Consider the following 26,804-nt stretch of genomic DNA (forward strand, 5'->3'; position numbering starts at 1 on the left):
TGTTTCCGCCCACGGTTGAAGCCTTTCAACCAAAAATGGGTTCCATCAATCTCGGCAATCACTCGTTGAATCGAGCTTGACAAGCTTGAACTCGATCGGCCACCATAAACACCTGTGACTGGAAACTCTTTCGTCCAATCCAGATTACTACTGTATTTTTGGTGGTTGCATAAAAAGGGCCCGTCAAAATGCATCTACTACCACCTTCGGACCCCCGTACTCGCTCAGCATGCCTTTTATCCTCCCAAAGACCACTTTCCGCGACCGTCAGGCAGCCAACCCCAACTGGACTGAAAGTGAGTCGACCCTGGCTCTGGAAGTCGGTGCAGATGCTCAACTTGGATGCTACAGCCGAGTTGCTCAACTCGGGCAATGCTCACAGCGAGCCCGCTGCCGAAAACGATGTAACCATCGTCGGTGGTGGTATCCACGGTCTTATGTACGCGATTCACGCGCGAAAAGTCCATCCGGAGGCGAAGTTGAACATCTCGCTCTTCGAAAAAGCTGCTAGGCCCCAATGGAAGGTTAGTTGTTCCCCTTCGCAGTTGATAGCACGTTCAACAATTATAGATCGGCGAATCCACACTTCCTCATTTCGCACAATGGACAAAGTCAGCCGGTATGGCGGCAGATGTAAGTTGATGTTCCTCTCGTTTGATTTGATCCAGTTCTAACTCTGTTATCAGTACCTTCTCCGTTTCTTCGGTTTGCATAGTGGACTGGAATTCTTCTTCTTGGACCGCAACGATCCCGATGCGTATACTGCCTGGTGCAACAATGGGCCTCCACCAGTGCGTAGACCTGCATGTTACTAATGCTAGGGAACTGACGATTCGCACAAGTTCTTGGCCCCGGGCTATCAACTCCAGCGCTCCATGTCAGAGCTTGTCTTCACTGTCTTCGCTCAACGCCTGGGTGTCAATGTCTGGCATGGACACGCAGCGGACATCCAGAACACCGTTCTTTCTCAGGAAGGCGACACTGTACCAATCATTCGTCAATCTGACAAGACCCAAACTGTTGTTGCAAAATCTCCCCTCGTGGTCGATGGCACAGGCCGCTTCCGTCAATACGCAAGCAAGGCAGCCCGTCTCCGCCGGTTCGAGAACTTCAACACGGATGCATTCTTCGCTTACTGGGAGGGCACGAACGAAAATGAAGTTCCTAAGGTTTGCTATAACTCACCCAGTCCATTTGTAGTCTGACTCTGTCTTGTAGGAACTTGAAGGCTTTGAGGGTGGCCATACCAGCCACATTTGCTTCCCTGAGGGATGGATGTACCTAATCCGCATGCTGTCCTGGCACGATTCGCCTATGGCTGGTCTCCTTGACATGATCAACTATATGCTGGATCATGCCGAGCTGGGTACCCCACACGACGAGCTTCCCTCCGTAAGATGGTTTCTACTTCTGTTCGGCATATCTCTGATCGTGGGAATTTCCATAGAGCGCCGAGTTGTGTGAAATGTTTGGCTGCAAGATGAAGTGGATTTGGAGCATCGGTTACGCCTGCCGAGACGATACCGCCTATCCCGCAGACCTGGCCAGCTACGGAAGCGTCGATGCTGAACGGCGATTCAACTTCATCACCAAAAAGTACAAGAAATTGGGAGACGTTATGCGCCACTTTACGCTGCTCCCGGATTACCACGGTATGTTCTTTTGATTTAATTGTGTACGACTTCTCAATCTCACGCCAAAAGGTCCCGGAACGACATGGTACATTCGTAAGCAGCTCACCTACCAGTCTCAGGTCGTTTCGGGCCCGGGTTGGGTAACGATCGGAGATGGAATCGGCTTCACGAACCCGCTCCTCAGCCCTGGCATCAATGCGGGCATGGCCTCTACAACCTTTGCCGCTGAATTGACCGCCGCGGCGCTCAAGACCAAGACAGAAGAAGAGCGCATTGCTGTATGGAAGCAGTACGATGATTACTGTGCGGCTGCTGTTCCATCTCTTAACCAAATGAACCAAGTACGTGGTTTTTCCCTAACCATACCCGGACAAACCTCTTACTCAGCGCCCAGTTCCTTTACCTCACGTTCATGCACCCGTTGCTGGGTCCGCGCATCGGCTTTTTGTGGACCATCATGCTGGGTAAGAGTCTCTGTTTCCACTCTCTCTATTGATACTCAACTCAATCCAGGTCACGCGCTCCCCCGATATGGTCTTCCTCGTACGGCGTTCACCGTCGATCTCAAGAACTTCGCTAGTTACGCGACCAAATGGCTCTGGGGTTCGCAGGTCCGCGGCTATCAAAGATATTGCAAGTTAGCCATCTAATCAATGATAATCTAGGTCCCGGACTGGGTCAAAGTCGCAGAATACTGCACTGCCAAACTTATGCCCCTGGACCTCAACAAGACTGTGCCGCAAGAGGTTGTCGACGACCTGATCGCATTCTCTGAGAAGGTCAAGGACGAGGCTTTGGCTGCTGGGCCAGGGTACATCCTCGGCTTCCCCTTCCGATATGAGGGCGAATACCGTGGCTTCGGGCCGATGCTGGTTAGTCTCCGATTCTCTCGCTCTTGGCACTCTTTTGATCTCCGATGCAGGAATGGGACCCCGTCAAGTATAAGGCTCAGGACCGCTACCAATCTCAATGCCATGCCTGCCTGACCTGGCTCCCCTGCCGAGGCGACTGGCGCAAGTGCAGCGCCTGCGGAGTCATGCGGCCCCTGGAGGACTGCGAGGTTCGTTCCACTGCTTCCTGTCCTTTCTCTTCTGTTTGCTTAACAACACGCAGATCCTCTGGAACGGGCGACCAAGCGACTTTGAACTGAGCAAGTTCGCCATGATCGCGCCGAACTACAAGTCTGTTGGCCAAGTCCTTGTTGACTATGTCAAGGACCGCGAAATGAGCTGCATGTGCGAGAAACCGATGGACGACATGATGGAAAAGCCGATGATGAACGGGAACGGCAAAATGCATATGGAAAATGGGATGATGTAAATTGACGAACCTTGTATTGACTTTGAATGTGCAAAATGATAATTTATTACTGCATGATTTGTGGGCGTCTGGAGCACACGTGACGAAGAGGATCATAGAAATACATACCAACTACAAATACATTTTAAACCTGAATGAGTTCACTTAATCCGAATCCGAGTCGTCGAAATCTGAATGGCTAATGCCCAATTTGTCCAAAATCATCTCCATCACTCGCGGTTCCGCATTTTCTTGCACCGTCCAGTCCCACTCTTCGTCGCTCTCGTCCTCCCGCAGCTGGGCATTGCCAAAATCGATCACGACCGCCTGTGACGGCCGCTCGGCTGATGAGAGGAGGACATTTTCTGGACGCAGATCGTCGTGGATGACACCATGGACCCCGAACGCGCGGATCGTGTCGATGAGCCCCCGGCCAACGTGGGAGGCGACGCGGGCCGCCTGGATGCAGCGGAGATTCGGTCCCGTGATATAGGAGAGAAGGAGGACTGGGGGAGCGACAAGGCGCTGGGAACGCGCAGAATTTACAAGTGTGCCATGGGCATAGCAGATCGGGATGGCCCGTCCCTGCAGCGGCAGCAGGCGGTCGTACGCCTCGAGTTCGTTGCGGAACATTGCCTGCAGGTTGTGGTAGTAGTATTCCTCCCAGCCAGCCGCATCGTTGTCGTCTGGCCACCAGGTCGGGAGGAAAGTGTGTGTCTCAGCGCCGAATTGTCGACGGCGGGCAGCGGTCGTTTCGGCCGCGAGTGTCCACGGATGGGGGGCACTGTTCTTTGTGCCACTTCTATGTTGCACGAAACGGGGATCGAACACCTTAAGGATAAAGCTAGCAGTCGCAGCGGGCAGTATGTCTGGTATCGGCGGGTTCACGTCGACCACAAGGACTTGACTCATTGTAAAGGGTGTCAGGGCCTTCGCCACTGTGACTTCAACATTGTATTCGATTTTGTCGTCGATGCACGACCGGAGGTTGACAGTGAGCTGGGAGCCGGGCTGGTAGTACGGGTGGAGGTACAGCATGGCGTTTGGTTTACCTTTGCGGGAGCAAGGAATTTATAAATCACAGAAAGTCTAAGACTTTTGAAGCGGAAAAGGCGCGGCTGATTGTCATCCGGCTCTTTGTAATTGAGACGTGGTTCTACATTGAGGCTAGAAAATTATTCAGAGGGCGATGGCCGGAAGTTAGATGGTATTCGAAGGAAAGCAGAGAACCGTGACTGCGTCACAAAGTGACATCGATTGACATCCTGCATTCACTAAAAAATCGTTCGTAGTTGGATCTAACGACTACAACCCCACACGAAACCCATGCTTTATGCCTATGCCAAGTACAGATACAGCAAAACGCGTCCCATTCATTGCTCCGACAAATCATGGCTATAATCGCAATGATCGCCATATCGGCATCTAAAAAAGGCAATACACTTTGATCAGCTTCATTTTTTAGCTCATTTGGGCAAATATGCTCGCCTTCCTGCTGCAAAGAAATTGCAAAGTTTTCTTTTGTTGTCACGGTTAGAGTGTCTAAAGTCCTCAGGGCCGCCGCCGCCGCCCATGCCGCCCCGTCCCCGCCCCCGACCCCGGCCACGAGCACCGCCACGACCAGATGGCCACCCGTTACGGTCTCCACCATCGTCGTGGAATGTCTGGCCTTGCGCGTAATCTGCGGTAAACTGGTTAAGCGCCGACCAATCGCCATATGGTGGAGCCAGCGCTGGCGGGGGCGCAGTCTGCATTCCCGACGACAGTTGTGCAAGCAGATGCTGGATCTGCTCTTGTGGGATCACGGCAGCAGCATCGGTCATCAAACCCGCCGCGACCTGATTGAGGTCGTTGCTGTTGCTGGTGCTGGCCAGCTGCCCAACCAGGTCCGCCACCGACGAGGTCACGTCCAGCATCGGTATTGGAGGCGAACTCCAGAACACCTGGTCAACATCCGGCCCCGTTGTCATTTCACGCACGTCCTTGTCGATTTCCTCGTCCGCCAACACGTGTGCAGGCTCCGCGGGTGAGTCCGGGATAGACGCAGTAGACATGTACAACGAGATCAGTGCAGTCTGCTCTCGCAACTCCTGCGTCGCCTTCTCCTGGCTTCCCGACCCCCGTTCCAGATCAGGTAAGGCTGATAGTTCAAGTGCTGTAGGGTGTTATTCGTCAACTGAGATCGCAATTTTGGTCACGTACGTATTGGTTCAGTCCAGTCCAAAACCTCCTCAAACAGGTGCATGTGCATAGTAGAACCCTCCATGCGATCAAGGTCACGAAGACTCGCGTGAAGCATTCCCCCCTAATAACGCAAAAAGAAAGGACATCAAAAACAGTATAGTACGGAAAACGAATGACGCTGACTTCATGATCATTCTCGTCGCCGTATATCGCTCGTTCAATGAGCCGGATCGACTCCAGCTTACCATCAGGCGCCCACGTGACCGTCTTTTTCCGCTTTCCAAGTTTGGTAAACCCTGGTAACGGTGTTGAAGAGGTGCTCGGTTCCGAGCTCGCGGGTGACTGTGCCGATACAGCATTAGGTAGTGGTGATCCCTTCCGCGTCTTCATCGACTTCAGCGCTTCTTGGAATGGATCGATTGCGCTCGGCTGGGCAATGTTGGTGTCGTCTTTCTTAACACTGGGTGGCGGCGCTGGTGGTGCTTTCTTGAAGCTCGGAAGTTTCGGCTTTGGCTTAGGCGCAGAGAAGAACGACGAGTCGGACTTCGCATCCTTTGAAGACGCAGACTTGCTGGAGGATGAAGCAACAAGCTCTTTTTTGACCGCAGGTTTGACATTGCCCACCGCCGTCTTCTTCAGCGGCGGAGCACTACGCGCAGGCAAATCACTAAGCTTCCTCTTTTTCGATTTAGGGTCTAAGGAGGGGAATGAGACACAAGATTAACGAGATCGGCTTGACGATATTACCGTCCGCAGGTGCTTCTGACCCTTGCTCGGTCACAAGCTGTCGCCATCGTCGTTCCACGTTGGATGCCATATCCTTGATGGCTGGTTGACCAAATTCGTTTTTATCGCATTCGTTTTTTTGTTTCGTTTCGCATCGTTTATGGAGGGGAGGGTGGGGAGAGAACATGCAAAAAGACAGTTAGATACATGCGATCCCGACTTTATTACGACTCTCAAGGTGAAGTAAGAGACTAGCAAATCTCGAAACGCGACGACAGGTGTAAGCGGCGACTGAAAGTCAGTCCACGCAATGTCGAAGCAGTATACGCGAGTTGACGGGGGGGAAATGGGGGAAAACTCACCGGGACTAGGGGGGTCCTTGACGAGCCGGACAACCAGTTTACCAAGCTTGGATGACTGCAGAGAGGTCACAGTCATTGGAAGCCGATCGATGATCTACTCCAGTTGAGTGTGGCGCAACCACTGAAAGTCAATTCCACGCACATGTAGGAGAGGCATGATAGTCTCCACCAGTGCCTCATCACCACCCTCCTCTCGGCTTGCCGTGAAAGCCGCCTTGAGCCATTCACGTGTAATGTCGATTGCCGTTTGGTTGTCTACCCAGGCCCGAAAGTAATGGTTGCCCGCATGGTCTCGTATCTTGGTCAGTATCTCCATCCTCGTGGCTGCGTCTACTTCGGCAACACCGTATTCGGCAATCCGGGCAGACAGCGTGGCTACAGCGGGGGCACCGCTGAAGGCTTTAGGCAAGAGGAAGGGACGTATGGCATTTAACAAAGCCGCCTTACGTTCCTGGGGAGAGGAACCTGTTTGTGAAGGCGGTTGCGAAGGCGGTATGAGGGAGTGTGAAACAACAGGAGATGGTTGCAATAATCTGGGTCCTGAGGCTTGCGGTTGGAAGAAGTTTGAGAAATGAGCGGTAGAGGAAGGGGCATGAAGGGCATGAGGAGACAGTGTGCCTTGTTGTTGAGATTGCTGTTGCTGTTGTTGCTGCTGCTGTTGCTGTTGTTGATGATGCTGGTTAAGGTAATAACTGAGAGTTGGAGTAGGGTAATACATTCGTTGCTGAGGATTGGAAGGTGCTTGTGTTGTGTAACTTGCTGGAGGGTAGCTGCCATTAGACCCAGCGGCCGCGGAGCCATTCATAGTTGTCAGGACCGGACTAGATACCAGTCAGAGTTATGCTGCCGACGAAACCGACAACCACTCACTCAATCATCATCGTGCCATTCTGCGGCGGTGCGCTAGATGGAACCGTGCTTGTCGTCGTTGCGCCATTTAGAGTGGAATAACTCGACAGCGGAATGGAATCCGAGGGTTGTGGTGGTTGGGAGGACGGCCACGTTGAGTAGAATGAACCCTGGCTGTGAAACGAGTTCGGATAAAAGCCGTATCCGGATTGGGCCGACGATGGTGATGTGAATGACGGGGTCGATGGGGAAGTACCTGAAAAGACGCGGTTCAGTACGCATCCAAACCAATCTACCGGGCAAAGGCGACTCACTGGCCAAGTCAAAGTCGACAGGCAAGTCGAGAGCGGTACCGTGATGGGGGGTCTGACTGGGGCCTGCTGTTGGAGCAGTTTGCGGTTTCGGCCACTCCTGTGTCGGCGGCGAGCGATGAACGGATTGAGGAAGGTCGTGGGCCAGCCAAGGGCTGTATATGCTCGACTCCATTAATGAGGGCTCTCGACTGCTTTTTTTTCTTATGTAGAGTACGCTCCTGGTGGTAGCAAGCGGGATGCTGGCTAAACAACCTCGATGCACACAGGGAAACGAGCTCGCGGTCAACCGAGAGGACGCTGGCGACAAGCCCTTCTCGCTGTGAGGTTTCAAAGCAACACAATGAGCTTGACTTTGCGTCACGCGTGACCCTTCATCATCAACTTGTCTCAATTTTCGATGAGCGATTCACAACGGGCCCAGGTGCGTCCCTTTATTTCTCAGATATTTCGGTGTTTAATGCTTGCTAGATGGCCAAAGGACTACATAATGCCGCTGCCACTTTCAAGGCTTCACACGATAGTTTTGCTGCTGCCGCGGCTGCAATGCTCGAATGTGCCAAGTATGCTGAACAGTTTGCTGATTTGGTGGGTGGACACGAGGCTGGGACTGTGAAACGGAAATCTGGTGCTGTTGAAGAGGTGGGGGAAGCTACGAATGGCAAGCGCAAAAGGGCAACGAAGAAAAAGGACCCGAACGCCCCAAAGCGACCAGCGTCGTCATATCTCCTCTTCCAAAACGAGATACGCAAGCCGTTGAAGGAAAAGTATCCAGAGCTGAACAATACGGATCTGCTCAATATGATCAAAACGCAATGGTCGGACATGTCAGAGGAAAAAAAGGCGGTTTGTTGACTCCAAACTTTACTTGTTTCGCGTTTGACGCGTGACCAGGTATACACTGTTAAGATGCAGCAGCTTAAAGAAAAGTACCAACAAGAGAAAAACGCGTACGACGCGCGTTCGCCTGAAGAAGTCGCTCGTGCCGATGCCCAAGTGGCTGCGGCGCTTGCCGTACGTGTTTCATTCTAACAGCTTTTTGTTCTTATAGTCCTTTTAGGAAAAGAAGACTCGGCGTCGAAAATCCAAAGTTGACAAGGCAGCAGCACCGGTTTCTGCCCCTGTCATTGAGTCATCAGAGGAAGAGGAAGATGAAGACGAAGACGAAGACGATCATCCTGTTGCAGCACTGGTAACAGCTACAACAGATTCGTCATCATCATCCGAGGAGGAGGAGGAAGAAGAAGAAGAAGACGACGACGAAGAGGAAGAGTCCCCTCCGCCACCTCCAGCCAAAAAACCAAAGGTCGAGAAGGTGGAAAAGATCGTCGAAAAGGACAAGAAAAAGAAGAAATCAGGCAAAGCATGAATAGCTAAGTTATCTTATATAACTACTGTTGCTTTAGTTTACTTTCCTTTCCTTGCCTCTGTACCATCTTGGGCTAATTCCCTGAATTGTATTGTCTTATCCGTTGTCAGATCTCATAGTCTGATTCTATCCCGCCTTGGTTACACTTGAATAAGCGCCTAAACTTGTTATTTAAACTTTCACCATGATGACCCCCATTTTCCCACCAATATGAAGCTTGCTGCCTTCGTAATATCACTTTCTCTAGGACTTGCCAACAGCGAACCATTATCAACCAGCAATTGTCGCGTCCAAGCATGGGTGCGAGCAGAAGATCTTGCCCCTGAGACGACTTCCCATGGTACATAGGTTGAACTCAAGTGTAGTTCATGAACAATCTGAACATGGCTAGGGGAGTTGCGTATCAAGGTCGCTCCTGCGAACTGCGCCAGCAAAGTTGCTTCCGTTGCGCTCCGTCTCAGCCTCGATGAGTTCGCCGAGGTCAAGCATCTCCGTCGTGGCGCACAACTGCCGCAAATCGTCAAAGCTGACAACCAGACGCGACCGGACTCCGCAGACCCCTGGATGTTCCAAACCCGCTCTCAAGACAAGGAGACTGTCTATAACTACACCGCGTATGACCACACAATGAGCGACCCTGCATTCTGGATCGTCAAGGCCGAACAGCGCAAAACATGGACCACTGAGAGGACTTTGTTCGGAGACGATCAAGGTGAGTAGTAAGGAATCATTCAATCGTCAATTTGACCTCATTGCTCTGCAGACTTCACCAAGCCACAAGTCACTCCGTTCGTAGTTGTCTCTCCAGCAGTCAATTTTCCTCCTGCTGTCCCCAATCGTAGGGGTGGGTCAAGCGGTGGGCCGATAAGAGGACATGCAGACTCCGATCTGGGTTATCACTACGTGGCAGTAAGCAATTCTCTAATCAATCGCAAACCGTTGACAACTTCCAGATCGTGACATTTGCAGACGGGAGCATCGTTGAAAAACATGCTGGGCACACAAACTTTGTCCCAAGGTTTGCGAAGTTGAAGCCAACCAAGGAGGCTCGACCGTTCGTCGCTACAGAGCACTTCATAGATAAAACCAACACCCTGCATCAAGAGCTTCCCGCTGTGCAAAAAGATATGGAACGCAGGGAAAGGTGTTTTCCCGCGGCCGAAAGGTCTGTTTATGTTGCGAGCATCAAATTAGACCATGGAAACGTTGTGCAGAAAGGTTTATTTGCTTTCTGTGTGCCTTCAAGTTCGCCGGTTAACGCTAATGCAGGGCAAAAGCTGAAAGGCAGGGTGTTCGTCAGAGGCACAGCAGGTTCTACGACGATGTCGCGCATCTCTGTGCAGCTCCACACCATACGGACCACGGACTGGGCCCAGAGGGAAGCGTTTTCAGGCGGCGACAGGGAATTTGTTGACCCTAACCAACTTTTCCCTTCTGATCAGCGCACAATTTCCGCTGCAAGTGGAGAATATCTCTTCCACGACCACGGCGCAGACGACCCGTACCGCGTCTTCCGGTCAACATTCAAGGTTGTCGACAGTGGGGTGATCAACAACAATAAGCCCTACTTCGACTTTTCCCTCGACATACCAGACGATATCATGCCCACATTCACAACTTACTATGGATCCACCGCTGCCAACCTGACCGTCGCTCTCTCAGCAGTCTATTCACGCGAGATTGCCCGCTGCCTGCGAGATACCATCCCCTCCAACGAAGATAACCTTCTTGACTTGGATGATGCCTCGCGCTGCCTCAAAAGGCGATGATGATGATGCAGCCCGAACTCAAGAGGCCCTCTGGGACACGCATACCAAAGTCGGAAAACCACTTGAGACTTCTTGGGACCAAATCCAGCACCTCCATGCGCATTTCCCAATAACCATCATTGGCGCCGTGACACAAAAACCCCTTCAACATTACCTCTCTCCTGGACTGACCTCACCGGTTCTCCTTGCCTCCATTGCCGACGTTGTATTTCCTGCGATGGAACCCACTGTCGTGGAAGAGCCAGTTAAAAACACCACGAAGAGACTAATGCCAACCGATAGGTCGTCCGATCCATTCAAGTCGAGACAAGCCTTCTTTACTCATGTTTGGTCGCACTACGAGGTGCCTGCAGATCCAGCTATGTACTACAACTCGGGCAATTACGTTGGACTCCTTTGGAAGAAGAAGATGGTCGCAATTGACCGCGGAATTTCGATGTCCGATGGGGTTCAACATCAATTTTCGGTACCTCGATGAATTGACACTACTATACATTTGTGCCTTACGATGCAGCAACAAAAGCGTTGAAGTTATACGACGGAGGATCAGTCCTAAAAGTGAAACCAGACGGCGCGAAGTTGATAAAGACAGAATTGCTGCGGGCGAGAGTGACGACAACATTGCAAGTGCTGACGAGTGGAAGCTGGAACTTGGATAAACCAGCGGGTAAGGTAGTCGACAACCTAGATGAACCGCAAGTAGCCGTGAGCTGCGCTGGAGCAGTCAACATCGCCACACCCCAGAGTATATCCTTCGTCCATTGCCAGTTGTCCGGACGACCGACACGATCCTGCGCGTTTGCGTTTGCGGGGTACAGCCTTGCCCAGAGGAAAACACGATCGCGGGTTATCGGTGGATATTGACCAGTTTTGAACGCGGTGATATAGTAGGTTTGGAGATCAAGCCAGCCTTGGTGGTCGAAGCCATTGACCCATGCTTGTGAATTAGGTTGTGCACCATGAATCGGTCCAACGTAATGCGATTCGCCGTAGTCGTTCCAGCTAATGACTTGTGCGATTGCAGTCAAATTTCGGTTTTGTACTATGAGCTCCCAACGTTGCGCAAAGTGAAAGTCGTCGCATCGATAGATCCAGTTCTTATTCCAACTGTCTGTCCCATAATGCTTTCAAGACAAATTAGACGGAGAACATTAACGAATACACGAGCCAACCGTGAAGAACCAGGGCGACACTGCTGCCATGTAAGTCCGTCCGTTTAGCTGAGATATGTATTGAGTGTCTGGAGTCCAGCTGGTATTATAGTTTCCCATTGGCCAAGCGGCGTTCCACTTCGTTCATTTCTCTCCATCAGCGAGGCATATCAACGAGGATAGATGACTGACATTGAAAGCGCCATCAAGAAACGACATACCCCGAAAGTTTGCAGGATCGACGAAGAACGAGGCAACGAAATGGACAGGAAGGGCTCCATTACTTTTGAGCACATAGTTCCAGGCGTCATTGAGGTTTCCCATGCCGAACCTACACCATTCCCCGGAGAAAGTTGATAACAGCGGTCGCCCATTATAGTTCAGCTGATTGGGATGGTTGCGAAATGGTTCATAGAAGTTGCGCAGTTGGTTTGCATGGTTTGTGGTTGCGCAAGGAATCGATGTCATGTCGAGCGAGATAAAGAGCTTGAAGTTGATGGATGGAGCGAATCTCTTTGCCGCATCGTAGGCCGCAGCCAGCCTCGCAGGTTGCCACGGGTCGCCTCCCACCTACACTGTTTAGCGAGATTTGAACTGGCATAGAATGTTGGGTATTCACATTGAGGGCAAATCCATCTATCCCTCTTGATGCGGCAGCAGCGATGTCTTGAACCCAGTCCGATGTCGTATATGGGTAAGTGTTGCCGACCATGAAGTGTGCGACCACGTATTTGCTGGGTTGCGAACTCGATTGGGGTTGCGGTTGACTGGATTGAGATGGCAATTGATTTGACTGGGATGGCGATTGACTGGACTGAGATTGCAATTGACTGGAGCGAGATGGCGATTGACTGGACTGAAATGCCGGTTGACTGGACTGGGATGGCGACTGACTGGACTGAGATGGCGCTGGTTGGCTCGATCGTGATTGCGATTGATTCGGCGGGGAGTTGCCTAAGAAAGGAGCCTGCTGGGCCCCGACGATGGCAAGGAAAGGGCCGAGAAGGAGAAAGAGCAAGAGGCATTTCATGGTGAAGGTTGAAGCCGAAGGTAAAGCGGTCACCACGGTCACGCGGGCGCTCCAAAGCTCAGTTCTTGGCTCAGTTCTACCCATTGTACTGTTTCGCTGCCATAACGGTTTTGGTGTGTTCGACTCGCCGCACCTCAAAACGATAATTGACGCGTCAGGATGTCACTTTCTGCTGTTTACTCATAACGGCCACTGGCAATGAACTCCATGCTCTCGACACGTTAGACACACCAAATTTCCTGGCCGGAGACCCGGTTCCCGGTGGTATGGTCATCGTAATCGCGCCCTAGTCTGCTCTTCATCGTTGCGTTGCGTGAAGACCTCAACATCCCGGCACATTTGGTTCCTCCAACCCCGACAACTCTAACAAGCGATTCAATTTGCATTACTCAGAGGAGGAAATTGCTGGCAATTTGCTGCATGGATGCAATCATGCCATTGAAAGTAGCCTTCTATATGATTGTGCAAAAACCTGTGGCATTTCCCCAAACGATTCTAACCGCAGGCACCAAGTCGAGTTCTACACGAAGTCAATGAAACTTCGTCCAACGCTTTTACTAGAATCGTTGCATGACAACTGGAGAGCTGTGAATTGACCTAGTTCTCCTCGTCGCTGCGGTCATCTGAAGCCACCTCCCCAGTCGAAAGTACCCGCCACGTTATGCGGCATATCGTCTGGAACCAGAGAAGTTGAATTATCTGCAGAAAGCAACAGTCAATGAAATGTGAAAAATGCTCCGCTCCCGGGGGACACACCTGTAAGGCAGTGAGGCAAATGAGGAATACCCAATGGTATTCTCGGCTCAAAAAATGTCCATTTGCTGGGTCCCATTGCAGCGTTATCAAGTGTGGTGCCTCTGACCAGAGAGACCAGATGACGAGCATGAACAAGACGTGTCGAGTGAAGAACCATGACACAACAAAAATACCAAAGAGACTGTCACAGATGATTTGACGAGCCTCCATATAACGTGCCATCTTCGCAATCTGAGGAGGCTCAGTAAGTCGTTCTTCTAAGGCACCAGTATACTTACCGGTAAGAATACATCGCAAGTGTCCATCAAGACCATTATGAAGGAGCCAACGCGGGTAAAGTTGAAATAGTAGCTGGCGCCCATTAGGAAGACGGTAATGATATGGTGAGCCATCATTTGGTAATGGTCCTTGCGAGGCGCCTCTGCGTTCAAAATTAGGATCTGGTGCGTGTAGAACGCGGTCTGAGTGAGGTAGTAGAACTTGAGCGGTGCGGCAATAGCTGTATGAGGGTAGCCGGCCCACAATGGCGCATATGTAAGGAGTTGGTTGGGGAGATTATAGTTCACATACTGGAGCAGTGGTTAGCAAAATTCGCAGTAAGGAAAAAGAAACATGGCGCACAAGTCCAAAAATGAATTGAATAGGATAATACACAGCCGACCAGCCTTGCTCTGCGAACCGAAGGACACTTCTATGAATGTGCTGCAGGTCTTTCTTCGAAGGACTGTTGTTGTGGCCATTGGTTTTGACAGACTTGCCAGCAGCCAGTCGTTTTTCGTTCAGGTTCTTCATGAGACGCCATTCGGCAAATGGTTCGAAGACGTAGAGGCGAAGGACGTCGCGGATAATGGCCATGAATGCAATACACGTTATAATGAACCATATGTCATGGGGGCCCGTTGTGTAGTATGGCCAGTCGTGAAAAGAGTCGGGACTAGCAGGTGGGTCGATGCGATATGACAGCGTAAAGAACGGAGCCAGGTACGGGGGAGGCCCTTCTCCAATGAGGGTCAGCATAATTGCTGGCAGAGAAAGAGGCTGTGGAAAATGGAGGTGGTAGCTCAAGACAGAGCTGCTGGGCTGGCGGGGAAAAATGAGCTGATTGCGACGCACGTGCTCTGTAATTTCTGTCTCATGTCGACAAGCACACCAGCCAGTCAACCGAACCCCACACTTTATATCAACAATCTAAATGACCAAGTCAACAAGGACGAGCTGAAAACCCAGCTATACGCGCTCTTCACGACCTACGGCAAAATAATCGATGTAGTAGCGTCCAAAAGCAAGCGAATGCGCGGCCAGGCTTTCCTTGTCTTTGCCGACCTTGCTGGCGCGACTACCGCAATGCGTGCTTGTGATGGGATGTTGTTTTACGACAAACCTCTGGTCTGTTTCATTTTGTATCGCGTCAGGATCGTTGCTGACTCTGGTCTTCAGCATATTGCCTATGCAAAATCCAAGTCATATGCGACTTCACGAAAAGAAGACCCATCATTTGTTCCCCCAACCTCTGTGAACGCGAGTGCATTCTTACGCGACAAGAAGCGGCAACGAGAGGAGGCGGCAGAGGAGGAGCGGAATGCTAAACGTGACAAGGCTGATAACGACGATGACGAAGAGATGGAGATCGAGGACGATGAGGATCAACAACAACAAAATGCTGCTGCCTGTATGTCCTCTACCGTCTTTATTTCAGTCGTGTTTCATGGTATCCAGCGGGTGAAGTTCCTGTACCATACCCAACAGCGCGTCTATTATGCACCAACCTTCCGCAAGAAGTCTCAGATGGAGTGCTTTCTGTGCTATTCCAGCAATATCATGGTTTCAAGTCCACAAAAGTCGTGCCTACCGAGGTACCGAATGGTATGACGCCTCTTATCCGGTTATTATTTCTTTTTACCCCGTTCTAGTCAAAAAGGCGCAAGTCTTTTTCGACAGCCCACAACTCGCAGCAGTGGCCAAGGAGGGCTTACACGGCTTTACGTTGAAGAAAGACTGGTTAATGGCCGTTCAATACATCTGAATCCATACCTTTTTCTTGCGAGTCATTAACTGGGGTGAGCAATAGTTTCTACGCATCCTGCTTCAGGCTGAGTCGCCCCAAAGTACGTGTGTCAGTTCATTTCACTATTATCCATGCCTTCTCTTCGAACAAAATTCACTTGGATAGAGCCTCCAGGATCTTCTCGCCAACACCTGCCGCGCTAGCAGGATTCTGCCCAGTAATAAGATTGCCATCGACGACGACTTTGGCCTACGCAGCTTATTCAGCACGGAAACTCCGAAACAGAAAACAGACCCACCCCCCATGGCTCGGCTGCTTTCTCATATTTCCCACCAAGCTCTGTAATCCGCTGTTCAAGCAAGAAGGGTACATCCTATGTCCACTTTTTCAGTGAACTTCCATTCGAATAAACTGGTTCCTGACTTTGACTTTGTCCACCTGCAAACCATCATCATTCCTGTTCCTTTCGACTTGCTTGGGCCCTTACCTGGATCTCTTCTGCGTCGGAAAAGCCAGTCGCCGCTTTTCCTGCGAAGATCGAGTTGCCTTGTGTGTCAGTAACGCCTACTAATGCAGCGGGGCCATGGCAGACAGCACTGGTTATTTTTCCGCTTTGGTAGAACTGGCTAAGGATGAAGCTCCCATCAAAGAATCCCGCGAAACAAGCTCACCTGGGACGCTAGAGCGATATTGACGGGGTCAGAGGCGAGGTCAATGACTGGTCCGTGGCCGCCCACGTAGAAAATGGCGTCGTAGTCCTTCGCGTTTACGTCGGAAAGCTTCTTTGCGGATGCGAGTTTGCTCTTGACCGTCTCGTCCCCCAGGAATTTAGTGCTTTCTGCATCAGACGCAAACATCTATCGGGTGTGACTATGGATTGTCGCTCAATATACCGACTGACCTGGACACTGCCTTCGTCGATGGGAGGATTTGGCCCTGCAGGGCTTGCAAAATCGATGGACGCATGGGGACTGAGGACGTAATACGGGTGGCTCGCCTAAATCAGAGACTTGATGTTGAGATGCGATAAGATGGCCAATAATGCAAGTGTCATGCCTCGGGAAGATACCACCCTGTGGCGGCCCCGGTGAGGGTCTTGTTGCAGGAAGTGAATACGAATAGGACAGAGGGCATGGTTGTGGGAGGCAAGCGCTTGCGAGACTGAGAATGGTCGTCGATGATGCTGTCATTTACTTTCCTTTTTCGGGCGTATTATCTCTTCCCCAGATGTCATCGTTCTTTGGCCTGTAAGCCCTCAAGGGCGTCCAACCTGCCACAACTAACTGAAATATCGTTTAGCGGGAAGACGCGGACGTTCAAGCCACGTAGAGATGTGCCCGAGGGAACGAAACAATACCAGCTTCGCAAATATGCCGAAGCTACGCTGGTTTGTTGACCCACCCACCCAATATTAAACCTGGTGATTTACTTGGACTAGGGCTCGGGCAACTTACGACTGGCGGTCCAGCTCCCCGATGGCGAGGATCTCAACGAATGGCTAGCGGTTCACGGTGTGTTAAGTTCACAACCTGACAACCTCCAATGAACATACTTTTCCCTCCCCAGCGGTGGATTTCTTCAACCACCTCAACATGCTCTATGGAACTATCACAGAGTTCTGCACGAGAGAAGAGGTGCCGTTTCCACCCTCCCCGTTCCCCTGAGCAGCAACTTACGGCCACGGACAGTGCGCGATGATGTCTGCTGGGCCACGGTAAGTCAATCGCGACCAGCTGGATGGCCCAACTCAGTATCCAAGATACGAATACCTCTGGGAAGACGGTGTCAAGTACAAACGGCCGACGAAACTCGCTGCCCCCGACTACGTTGACGCGCTGATGAACTGGGCCCAATCGCTGCTCGACGACGAGGCCGTGTTCCCCAACAGAATCGGTGTCCCCTTCCCCAAGAATTTCAAAGACACAGTCCGCACCATCGTCCGCCGCTTGTTCCGCGTATACGCCCACATCTACAGCAACCACTTTGACCACATCTGTGCCTTGGGTATCGAAGGCATGTCATAACACCCTATCTTGAGCGTTCTCGCTAAAACACTCTCCTATAGCTCACCTCAACACGAGCTACAGACATTTCTTCTTATTCATCAACGAGGTTTGTCCTGGTGTGGCTTTACTGCAAGTCATTGAAGCCTTTGCAGTTTGATCTGGTGGACAAGAAGGAACTGGCACCATTGGACGAGTTGAACGATGCGATCCTCGCCGAAGAAAAGACACGATGACGATGCCTTATTCTTTTCTTTTTCTTTTGCAAGGCAGTACATTCATTGTCTTAATCGTGTATATAGTAAGACAAGACAACGCTACAAGGTTGGATGCCGCCCATCGTGTTTGTGGCGGCCAAACTCAAACTATGCCATGATATGATAGGTGGTGGTGGTGGTAGTACAACAAGGCTGATGCAGAATTCGTGTGTGGTTCAATGCGGGTGGTGTTACAGCATGAAAGCGGACCGACAAGAAATCAGACGTGACAGAAAGCGAATGGGGGCTCCGGTTATATCGTTCGCTAGACACTCAAGATAAGCAGGTCTTATTGACAAAGGAGCCAACGACGCGAACCTTGACTATTGACCATTGCAATATCGTGGATTTAATGCGGTCGTTGAGGGCGGTTTTACAGAGGTCACATATCAGGTGTTCGCTCAGTGGCCTGAGAGCAGACTCCAACGTTTGCGTAGACATGTCTAGTAAGATCAGACACGGGTGCAAATTCAAAACTACCAGTGGCTCACCTGGCCGTACATCCCAGACGAGATACGCAACAGCGAGCGCCCAAGCCCTCCCTAGCCCCTTCTGAGCCGGAAAGTCACATGTATTGGTGGGTGGATGGGGGTGGGGCGGTGTTCCCAAAACGCGCTTGAGCGCTTCGTTGCGTCCGTAGTGCAAGAAGAATAGACTGATACCAGCGGGTTAATGGATAGTGAAGAGGGGGAGTGATATGGAACAGACCGTTTGAGATATTTTGCACCTATTCGCTCCACATCTTGGTCGGTCAAGCGAGATAACGGAAATGCAAGAAGGTGGGCAGAGGTCGGGACAGCTAGGTCCTCGAGTTCATAATGCGCAGCAAGAGAGTAAAGCTGGAGTGGGAAGAGTGGTGCGTGTGATAAGAGCAGGGAAAAGAGCGGCGTCGACGGATGAATCTGAGCCGCAAGGTCAGCCGAAAAACGAGTCTGTGGCGGTCCACACACCTTGGAACCTGGATTCATTCCATAGGTGATCATCGCATCCACCGCCGTCGCCAATGTTTCTAGCAAAAGATATTGCTTCGTGATGACGGGTATCGGTCGAGTTACTCACCAAATGGCGGCTGATAATGAGCAGACGAAATTTCGTAGGCTGCATGGAGGATGACATTAAGGACTACCGAGGGTTCTGGTACGTTTATAATTGGTGGCTCGTCGTCATCTGAAGTTACGACGGCGGGGAGCATTGCTCGAAAATTGTTTTCGCTTGCTTCTGCCAGAATGTCTGAGTGGACATAGAAGTAAACGGCGTCTTTGGATAGCAGAATCAGGTCGGGCGGATGTGGTCGATGTTGTGCAGTAGGAAAGAAGGTGGTAGAGACGCTGACGAGTGTGCTTGGAGCCTCTGGTGTGGGTGAATTGTCATGAGAATGCTGTCGGTCATCATGTTACCGAAGTTGATGGAGCAAAAGCCAGACGTACCGGAGGGGTTGGGAGGTGGTCATAGCTGCCGGTGTCAAAGTCGGTATAATGAGCCACCGCGTTCCAATCTTGCACCTCGTAGTCGTTCATGAATGGCTTCGAAAGTGGGTGTGATGTGACAGGTCGATTTCCGATCACTGACAACGTGCCATCAATAAATCAAAGGTAAACGAGCGATGACGTCATAGTCCTCAGTGCTATGCAAGTATGTACTCTCAGAGTTCTCGCTTCCTTTTCGCCGCGTGAATTGCCTCTCTCTCTCCAAACTTCGAGTCATGTAGCTCCTACGGCGGGTGAGGACGGAACAAACGCGGAAAAGAAATCCTACCATATTGGCCAATCGTTTAGCCGTTGCGACTGCATTCATTTTTTCCAAGACCCGTGCCTCCGGGAGGGTCATCTCTTCAAGCTTGATGCCTATAGATGATCAATGCGAGACTCTACGGAATGGCTTTGTCTCACGGATTCGGTCTTCAATTTTCAGCACCCGCTCTTCATCGCGCTCGGTCACGAAGCTGATGGCCACACCGCCACGCCCAGCACGCGCTGTTCTACCCACCCGATGCGTATACTCTTCTGGTTCGTTGGGGAGGTCCCAATTGATGACGATAGCCACGTCCTCGATATCCAATCCACGAGCAGCGACGTCAGTACAGATCAAGACAGGCACCACAAAAGACCGAAATAGCGACAGCGAATTCAGTCGCTCTCGTTGTGTCAGCCGAGAATGAAGCGCTGTGCTGCGGATAGACAGGGTTTTGAGGAAATTCGTCAAAAAGGCGGCCGTTCTCGCCCGCGCACAAAATATGATCGTTGGTGGCGGTTGCTCTGGTGTCTCATCTTCGTCAGCAGTCGATTTCTTCTTGTCTTTTCTTGTCGACTTTGGTTCAGGTGGTGCTCGTCGTAGATGCAAAGTCGAATCAGGCGGATTGCAAAGTAAATGGAACAAATACATCTCTCGTACGTGTGATGGGACGAGAATATAGAGCTGTTGCAAGGTCTCCACGGTTTCAACTCTGTTAGAAGGTTAAGAGCGGTCCCAAACCTCATTAAGACTACCTACGCATGCGTCATCCGATGTACGAACGGGCGATCTTTGCCTGGTCGAGGTGGAGCTGCTGCAAGTTCCTCGATAGCGGGAGTAAGCGTGGCAGTAAATAGACAGGTCTGTCTATCTTTAGGAAGAGCTCCAAAGATAACGCCAAGTTCCGGAGCGAAGGTAGGATTTAGAAGGCGGTCTGCTTCGTCTAGCACCTTTGTAGATGATTGAAACGATATCAGAGTAAGAATAACACAACGCACTAGAAATTTAACTCTGGCCAAATTCCATTCACCGTTGCTACTTTTTAGATGGTCCACAAGACGGCCTGGTGTAGCCACAACAATATGCGGCCGATTCCCAAGCTCGAGGGCTTGGGTCATCATGTCCATACCACCAACAATAACGGCTGTTCGTGCATTGAGAGGTCCACCCACAACAGCGAGTTGCTCAGCAATCTGAAATGCGAGTTCTCTGTGAGAGTTGAGACGCTGATATTGTAGTAGCAACGATCCAGACCTTGTCGGTGTGAGGATAAGGGCGAATATACCAAAAGGGTCCAGAGAAAGCTTTTGGAGGATCGGAAGAGCGAAAGCTATTGTCTTCCCCGAGCCTGTTTTAGCGTTCCCGATGCAATCTCGCCCTGAAAGCCAGTTAGTTGAGCCTTTTCGATGTACAGTCCGTCCACACACCTCGCAATAACGGGGGAATGCAAGCAGCTTGAACTTCTGTGGGCGTCTTTATAGACATGGCGGATAGTGCAGACTGTAACGAGGGAGATATCCCAAGGGTAGCAAAGGATGTCGGTTTGTGACCAGGAACTTCGTGGTCAGTTCGAGAACGAGGCTTGTGGTTGACGAGACGTGAAAGGTTGGTTTGGAAAGGGACAGGAGTATCGTCTGAGGAGTCATCATCTCCAGAAACAGATTTGGCGCGTTTCGATGGCCGTTCATAGTCCGTGCTCGGAGACCGACGTTTGAGCATCTGGGAAGGCAAAATTTCGTGACAGTGTGACATCCACGTAAACATTTGTAATCTTATCTTTGCTTTTAAACGTTCTCGATGCCATCACAACCCAAATGCACAAGTTTACCTCCTCCCATAACCTCCAACTCATTACTTTCTCAACGGCTCTGTCTTATGAAGAGGTTAGGTCGCGTCTCGACGTAGAAATCGGCAAAGGGTCCCCGAATCTCCACTGGCACCGTGCAGGGTCATTGTCGACTGGCGAATTCGAGGATCGCGTCCGCAGTACGCTGGGACCGAGTGGCTTTAGGTCGATCAGTTCGTTGTCTATTGCGTTTTCTCTCATATCGCTTGATAGACTCTTCAATGAATTTGATCATGGCGAATGGTTTCGAGTCTACTCTCCATCAGGGACCTCCAGCGGGGCTTGTCTTTATGTCATTGGCAACCCACTCATCGCTCGTACTGTTTTGCCCTACGACATGCGGGCCGGCCTCAACGTTCCCGTGCGCCTGCTGGTATTAGCCAATGACAAGACGAAAGGCACCGATGTCATCTACCATCTTCCATCCTCCCTCATTGCACTCAACGACAACCCCAAGCTCACTGCGGCAGCACGGATACTGGACGACAAGCTGGAAAGCCTTGTGAAGCGAATAACACAGGCTTCTGCGCGACTTTGAAAGCGAAGTTGAGATATAGTGCTACAGAATTGATGATTATAGAATACAGTAGTAAAAGAGACAAATCTGGTCCCGGCCTCCTTCTTCTAACCAGGAACCCACGTAGTGGCGCCGCTCTTGTTGGTAATGACGTGAGGGTCAATAAATTGCTGGTCCGGTAGGCCGGGCAGCTTATTGAGATCCCCGAGGTCGAACTCGTCATAGAAAGGAGGGTTTACAAGACTGTCCACCTCGTCATCTAAAGTCAAGCGGATACCAGGGGTGGTTGGCATCGATATTGACCCAAAGCTCTACAGCAAAGAATCAGTTCATGCTCGGCAAGAAGAAGAGACGAACGAATGGTACATCGCGGACAAAACCAGCTGCAGAGGCAGGCCGCTCGAAGCCGATTGAAGTATTAAAGGAAGCGGCTTGCTCATATCGGTTGATGAAGCCAAGTGAAGTGGATGGTCTGCGCGGGGCCTCGATTCGCTGTGCTTCAAGACAAGGAGGGTCGGCCTGTGGAGGTCCAAAGTGTTGGTAGGTGTGTTGTGGAAAGAAGGACGGTAGTGGTGCACTAATGTCATGGTGATCGTAAGATGCAACCACTGGAGGTGGCCCGTCATAGCTGGGTTGTGTCGGCGGGAATGAGGAATAGTAAGAGCCATCTAGCGGTGAGATGGCGGGAGTCGATAAGGGACTTTCATTGGGAGCAAGCTGCGCGGTCGCCCAAGTATAGCATTGCATGTCAACTGTTGGCATGAACGTCGAGGGAGCTGGGGTGGCAGGATCGGTTGGCCCTTGTCGGGTTGGTGCTTCCTTCCCTTTGCGTGAAGGACGTATTGAAGGTCCTTTGAACTGATCTCCAAAGTGAGCTTCACGGAGACTGCGAATATAATCTTCGCTGTTTTCCATGGGGACCCGAGACTTGGCCTTTCGCGAACGCCGAGCGGGCTTGAAAGAGTAGTACGGATATTGCTGACGATGAAGTTCACTTTGTTTCTTTGCTCGGTCTTTCCACTCCTGTTTCTGGTCAGGCGGCAGAAGATTCCACATCTCGCCAGCTAGACGACTGAGAGTTTGCTGGTGGGGAGGACACTTCTTCGTCGCCTCTTTCTTTAGCAGGTCGGAGCGAAATAGAATGAACGCATTCGGAGGACGGGGAATTCTTTGAGACTGTGACAGTTCTCCAAACTGAGGGCAGTCTTGCTTGATATGCTCAAGTCGACCGCGACTGGACCAGCCTTGGATCGTTGGAGGAAGGGTCATTTTCTCTGTATGAACTCAGATGAAAGAAGAGCTGCGACAATGAAACACAGACCGGTTGCATCCATGGCGGGAAGTTTCGAAAGCAGGGCTCGTGCGACACTGTTCAGAGATGACTTAAGTACATTTTCGACGCGTTTTGTCAAAGAATCTTAGCACAGTTTGGAGGCTGAACGAGGCATTTGCATAAAGGGACAAGTTGTGACCAAGAAACTGTTGCCTTTGAGTCTGGGAGCACGAGGCAAAGCGGTGATAAAAGTTGCACAAAGGTATCATATCGTATCAGGCAGTGTTAGGATCGTATGTCCGAGGGAGCTCCACCCCAACACGACGGCCAGTTGCTCTGGAACGAGTCAGTCAGAGGGCACGCAAATATTCTGAGAGACGTTTACTTTATTCGTTCGTCCTCAGTATAGTTGATAGTTGGATTATATCGTTCGAGTAACTCCTGAGACTGCATTAGAGAGAGAGTTGAACGGAAGACCTTTAAACCAACGTTGTAGATGCGTTGAGACCGCATAAAAATGAGCGCGTTTTCGATGTCTACCTCTGCTGCGATGAGGGAGCGGAAACTGGCAATGATAGAGGGGTTCAGCCCTCCGGGACGCAGGGCCTGAAATGTTTTTGATTGGTAGCTCCAACATATGATTAGTAAACTTACTCCTGCCCTGAGCTCACGAAGAACAGTGCGATATCGGAGTGCAAGTGACATTGTGGTCACAGCGTGACGCTCTTTCGCCAACACCCACCGCCAGCGCGCAGTGCATGGAGTAGGCTTGTCTGCCCACTTCCTGTACTACGAACCGACGATGGCCCGTGCCGGTGTTCTCAACGCCAACTCCATTCCCTTTTTCCCTGGTGGACTCCGGTCTGTGGACGATGACGGATTTGCACCCGACTTTCGTTCCCTCAAATCCTCCTCCCCTAGTCCTCCCCAACCTCCATTCGATCGCCCTTCGCCGATTCCCCGTCAAAGCAGCACCCGGCTAGACCCACTCGAGGAGACAGATGACCACAATGAACTCCCTCCAACTTTCTTTCCGCCACCACCCACAAACGGGACCTCTTTCAATCCTCCCGGCGGTCTCACATCGTCCTCTCCCGTGTCCTCACTAGACTCTGGAAGCCAGTTTCTCGTTAGCGATCAAGCCGCTCGTGTTTTCGAGGCACAACTGAGAGCCTCCCCGCTGATTAATGACATTCTCGACCGCGTCACTCGTTGCGAATTCTCTGTCCGAGATATGCAACGCGAGGTAGCCGATGTTCAGCGTAAAGTTGGCGTTCTGGTTGACCGTAGCCTCGGAATGAACGCCCAACCCGAGTTCAAAGACCCATTTGCGAATGGCCAGAGCTTTTCCTCTCCCCCACTCAGTGCCCCCAGACCTTCCATCGGCAATATTGCCCCCAATCAATCCAATCCTGCGCCAGATGACCTTTCTTCTGTCGCTCAGCGCTTGGATTTGTTGACAGCGTCGGTCGGTCAGCTTGCTGCTGCTTCGCACCAGATTCATGCATCAATTGCTGGCAACCCACAAATGGACGTCGCTCCTAACCAGATGATGTCTGGCTCGGGCTTGTCCAACGCTGGTATGCTCGGTCATGGCTTGCCAAACCGACCTGATCTCCGGCCTTCTCCGAGGGCGACAAATACTCCAATGCGCACTTGGTCTGCTGGAACCCTTGATCTCCCAATACGACCTGCCGATCCAGGAAGGCAAGACGCAATGATTCGAGACAAACGTCGCTCTGTCTCTGGTCTCATGCGCCGTGACTCTGCTGGGGTATGTCATAGCTATTCCTTGACCTCGCACTCATCTCGTTCGTAGCTTCTCGACGATAACTGGAATGGTGGCTCTCGTGATAATGGCCCGATGATATCTAAGTGGGAGCAACTCAGTCTTGCACCGGATTTGCTGCGCTCCTTGAGTAAATTTGGGTAGGTTTTTTTTTCTTGCTCGCAATGGTTCTAAAATGCCCTCTTCAGTGTGGGACCTCCAAACAAGATTCAGCAGCGGGCACTCCCATTCCTGCTACGTGGTGCTGACATTATCGCCCAAGCTCCGCCCACCCAGGAAAGGATCGCTGCTTATGTGATCCCAGCCATCCAAACGGCAGTGACCAACATGTCTCGCGCCAGTCGAGGTCCTGTTGTCATCATGGTTTCGACTACCGTCGATCAAGCAACCCAGGCTCAACGCATGATACGTGATCTGGGTGGACCTATTGGCATCAAGTCTGCTTTGGGTGTTGGTGCCGCAATAAACGATATCAGTCAAGAACTTCGCGTTCTTCAACAGAGCATGCCTCACATCATCTGTGGCACTCCACAAAAATTGCATGCCCTATTCACTGCATCAGGTGGGCTTTCAGGATCGGAAGTCCGGTTCCTTGTTCTCGATGAGGTGGACCAGTTGATCGCTCGCAATCTCCATGAGTTTGTTTTCAACATTGTCAAACTTTTACCACCGCCCCGATCGCGCCCATTAGGCACCAACACTCCCAGTGCGACCCCTGGCTCTTTGTCACAGTCGTCATTCACTTCTCCCTTCGACTCTCCCTCAACAGGACGCCGATTCTCTACTACTGGCCTGGCTCCGTCTCCGCCAGCACCGGAAAATTCCAGCCCTGCCCCGATTGAACGTCAAACTGCGCTTTTCTCGAACACAGTTCCGCAAGACGTCTTGAATCTTGCGACTGCCATCCAGCTTCGAGAGCCTGTCCGCGTCCTTGTGCGACGTGACGGAAACGTCACTCACTCAGACACGACCCAAACTTCGCGCGGCTTACGCCAATTCTATCTGTATCTCGCATTCACCGCAGGTGGACGCTCTGATGCGCTCCCCTCCGCTCCAGGTGGTGGACTGGGGATAATTGGCTCCGGTCGCGGCGCCTCAAATGCCGAAAGTGCTCAAGCTCGCGAGTGGAAACTTGATGCACTTGCTGACCTTTTCGATGATGTCGAGGTCGGGCAGGCGATCGTGCATGTCGGTGGGATGACAGCTCTCGACTCGGTCGTATATAAACTGGCTAGTCGAGGATTGGAGGCCGTTCCTCTCGTAAGTTTCCCTAGTAATATCCACCACCCGAGCTCATTTTCCCTCTCTCTTAGCATGGTGATATGAGTGCTGGCACTAAACTTGCGGCTCTCAACAAGTTCAGAGGAGCCACATCCGTCATCATGCGACAACCATCTGCCAAAGTCCTTGTCGTCTACGATGTTCAAGTCAAGTCGCCTGAAGTGACACACGTACCACTCGTAATCAATTATGGTATGCTTTCTTCACGAGTGAGAAGTTGTAGCTCAAATCCTTCAGATCTACCCAAGGCTGTTGAGGAATATGCCCACCGGTAGCTTTCAGAAGTATTCTACAATTTTAGGCTAATGCCGTTTTCAGGGTTGCTCCTGCTATTGCCTCTAGCTATGCCCGCGCCGGCGTTGTCGTCAACTTTGTGACCGCCACGGGAGGCGATGTGGAGATGCTACGATCTATAGAATGTTTCTACAAGTATGTGGTCCAGTCTTGTGTGTCAGATCACAAACATTAACCTGGCTTTTTGTAGAATCAAATGCGTTCGTTTTTTTTCCCCCAGTTTTTCTTATTTGGGCTAATTCTTTCCCCATAGCCCGAAGTTCCCATGACTCTCCGCGATATTGTCTAACCTTAACGACCGAATTGTTCTTGTATCCCTACGCGCACGTCCTTTGCTGTTGCCTCTCCCCGCATTCCTTCATGTTGGA

General features: G+C 51.3%; 13 protein-coding genes across 13 annotated transcripts; 6 read left to right on the forward strand and 7 right to left on the reverse strand.

Moving 5' to 3' along the window:
• Window positions 1-229: 229 nt before the first annotated feature.
• Window positions 230-2,954, forward strand: MIND_00695800 (uncharacterized protein; the record flags this gene model as incomplete). The annotated part of the gene is made up of 13 exons (XM_037363663.1): window positions 230-296; window positions 352-524; window positions 571-633; window positions 687-791; window positions 843-1,169; window positions 1,219-1,392; window positions 1,448-1,652; window positions 1,704-1,975; window positions 2,029-2,098; window positions 2,148-2,245; window positions 2,300-2,506; window positions 2,557-2,694; window positions 2,748-2,954. The coding sequence occupies 13 exons, from the start codon at window positions 230-232 to the stop codon at window positions 2,952-2,954; spliced, it is 2,106 nt and encodes a 701-aa protein (XP_037219307.1).
• A 1,352-nt stretch (window positions 2,955-4,306) lies between these two features.
• Window positions 4,307-7,702, reverse strand: MIND_00695900 (uncharacterized protein; the record flags this gene model as incomplete). Its single annotated transcript, XM_037363664.1, has 9 exons — window positions 7,369-7,702; window positions 7,076-7,310; window positions 6,348-7,026; window positions 6,206-6,299; window positions 5,865-5,945; window positions 5,301-5,812; window positions 5,136-5,238; window positions 4,422-5,088; window positions 4,307-4,358 (listed from the first exon to the last, which is right to left on the reverse strand). Exons 1-9 carry the CDS (start codon window positions 7,538-7,540, stop codon window positions 4,307-4,309), a joined length of 2,595 nt encoding a protein of 864 aa, XP_037219308.1. The 5' UTR covers window positions 7,541-7,702.
• Window positions 7,703-7,765: 63 nt separating this feature from the next.
• MIND_00696000 (HMG box domain-containing protein) lies at window positions 7,766-8,734 on the forward strand (the record flags this gene model as incomplete). The annotated part of the gene is made up of 4 exons (XM_037363665.1): window positions 7,766-7,789; window positions 7,837-8,211; window positions 8,260-8,379; window positions 8,426-8,734. The coding sequence occupies 4 exons, from the start codon at window positions 7,766-7,768 to the stop codon at window positions 8,732-8,734; spliced, it is 828 nt and encodes a 275-aa protein (XP_037219309.1).
• Window positions 8,735-8,944: 210 nt separating this feature from the next.
• MIND_00696100 (uncharacterized protein) lies at window positions 8,945-10,503 on the forward strand (the record flags this gene model as incomplete). Its single annotated transcript, XM_037363666.1, has 5 exons — window positions 8,945-9,074; window positions 9,126-9,446; window positions 9,498-9,643; window positions 9,688-9,952; window positions 10,004-10,503. The coding sequence occupies 5 exons, from the start codon at window positions 8,945-8,947 to the stop codon at window positions 10,501-10,503; spliced, it is 1,362 nt and encodes a 453-aa protein (XP_037219310.1).
• A 503-nt stretch (window positions 10,504-11,006) lies between these two features.
• MIND_00696200 (uncharacterized protein) lies at window positions 11,007-12,684 on the reverse strand (the record flags this gene model as incomplete). The annotated part of the gene is made up of 4 exons (XM_037363667.1): window positions 11,007-11,627; window positions 11,676-11,723; window positions 11,847-12,224; window positions 12,274-12,684. The coding sequence occupies 4 exons, from the start codon at window positions 12,682-12,684 to the stop codon at window positions 11,007-11,009; spliced, it is 1,458 nt and encodes a 485-aa protein (XP_037219311.1).
• A 597-nt stretch (window positions 12,685-13,281) lies between these two features.
• MIND_00696300 (Longevity-assurance protein) lies at window positions 13,282-14,457 on the reverse strand (the record flags this gene model as incomplete). Its single annotated transcript, XM_037363668.1, has 4 exons — window positions 13,282-13,383; window positions 13,441-13,671; window positions 13,719-14,009; window positions 14,062-14,457. The coding sequence occupies 4 exons, from the start codon at window positions 14,455-14,457 to the stop codon at window positions 13,282-13,284; spliced, it is 1,020 nt and encodes a 339-aa protein (XP_037219312.1).
• A 117-nt stretch (window positions 14,458-14,574) lies between these two features.
• Window positions 14,575-15,463, forward strand: MIND_00696400 (Spliceosomal protein; the record flags this gene model as incomplete). The annotated part of the gene is made up of 4 exons (XM_037363669.1): window positions 14,575-14,826; window positions 14,878-15,109; window positions 15,157-15,303; window positions 15,351-15,463. The coding sequence occupies 4 exons, from the start codon at window positions 14,575-14,577 to the stop codon at window positions 15,461-15,463; spliced, it is 744 nt and encodes a 247-aa protein (XP_037219313.1).
• Window positions 15,464-15,598: 135 nt separating this feature from the next.
• On the reverse strand, window positions 15,599-16,635 carry MIND_00696500 (DJ-1 protein-PfpI domain-containing protein; the record flags this gene model as incomplete). Its single annotated transcript, XM_037363670.1, has 6 exons — window positions 15,599-15,694; window positions 15,744-15,818; window positions 15,869-15,883; window positions 15,933-16,067; window positions 16,117-16,302; window positions 16,339-16,635. 6 exons carry the CDS (start codon window positions 16,633-16,635, stop codon window positions 15,599-15,601), a joined length of 804 nt encoding a protein of 267 aa, XP_037219314.1.
• A 25-nt stretch (window positions 16,636-16,660) lies between these two features.
• MIND_00696600 (uncharacterized protein) lies at window positions 16,661-17,684 on the forward strand (the record flags this gene model as incomplete). Its single annotated transcript, XM_037363671.1, has 8 exons — window positions 16,661-16,692; window positions 16,745-16,832; window positions 16,884-16,956; window positions 17,012-17,079; window positions 17,134-17,159; window positions 17,205-17,458; window positions 17,511-17,557; window positions 17,604-17,684. Exons 1-8 carry the CDS (start codon window positions 16,673-16,675, stop codon window positions 17,682-17,684), a joined length of 657 nt encoding a protein of 218 aa, XP_037219315.1. The 5' UTR covers window positions 16,661-16,672.
• A 274-nt stretch (window positions 17,685-17,958) lies between these two features.
• On the reverse strand, window positions 17,959-19,231 carry MIND_00696700 (uncharacterized protein; the record flags this gene model as incomplete). Its single annotated transcript, XM_037363672.1, has 7 exons — window positions 19,133-19,231; window positions 18,765-19,083; window positions 18,656-18,714; window positions 18,414-18,607; window positions 18,197-18,360; window positions 18,024-18,148; window positions 17,959-17,970 (listed from the first exon to the last, which is right to left on the reverse strand). The coding sequence occupies exons 1-7, from the start codon at window positions 19,220-19,222 to the stop codon at window positions 17,959-17,961; spliced, it is 963 nt and encodes a 320-aa protein (XP_037219316.1). The 5' UTR covers window positions 19,223-19,231.
• Window positions 19,232-19,347: 116 nt separating this feature from the next.
• On the reverse strand, window positions 19,348-21,200 carry MIND_00696800 (uncharacterized protein; the record flags this gene model as incomplete). Its single annotated transcript, XM_037363673.1, has 7 exons — window positions 19,348-19,416; window positions 19,461-19,549; window positions 19,595-20,148; window positions 20,196-20,386; window positions 20,435-20,645; window positions 20,691-20,814; window positions 20,864-21,200. The coding sequence occupies 7 exons, from the start codon at window positions 21,198-21,200 to the stop codon at window positions 19,348-19,350; spliced, it is 1,575 nt and encodes a 524-aa protein (XP_037219317.1).
• Window positions 21,201-21,906: 706 nt separating this feature from the next.
• MIND_00696900 (HMG box domain-containing protein) lies at window positions 21,907-23,341 on the reverse strand (the record flags this gene model as incomplete). The annotated part of the gene is made up of 5 exons (XM_037363674.1): window positions 21,907-22,110; window positions 22,157-23,073; window positions 23,121-23,167; window positions 23,225-23,278; window positions 23,331-23,341. 5 exons carry the CDS (start codon window positions 23,339-23,341, stop codon window positions 21,907-21,909), a joined length of 1,233 nt encoding a protein of 410 aa, XP_037219318.1.
• Window positions 23,342-23,874: 533 nt separating this feature from the next.
• MIND_00697000 (Translation initiation factor) lies at window positions 23,875-26,725 on the forward strand (the record flags this gene model as incomplete). Its single annotated transcript, XM_037363675.1, has 8 exons — window positions 23,875-24,846; window positions 24,892-25,001; window positions 25,050-26,121; window positions 26,175-26,334; window positions 26,380-26,413; window positions 26,461-26,571; window positions 26,627-26,636; window positions 26,690-26,725. The coding sequence occupies 8 exons, from the start codon at window positions 23,875-23,877 to the stop codon at window positions 26,723-26,725; spliced, it is 2,505 nt and encodes an 834-aa protein (XP_037219319.1).
• Between the last annotated feature and the right edge of the window lie 79 nt (window positions 26,726-26,804).

Source organism: Mycena indigotica (assembly GCF_014461135.1).
Source record: "Mycena indigotica strain 171206Taipei chromosome Unknown Mind.scaff0006, whole genome shotgun sequence".
Taxonomy (NCBI): domain Eukaryota; kingdom Fungi; phylum Basidiomycota; class Agaricomycetes; order Agaricales; family Mycenaceae; genus Mycena; species Mycena indigotica.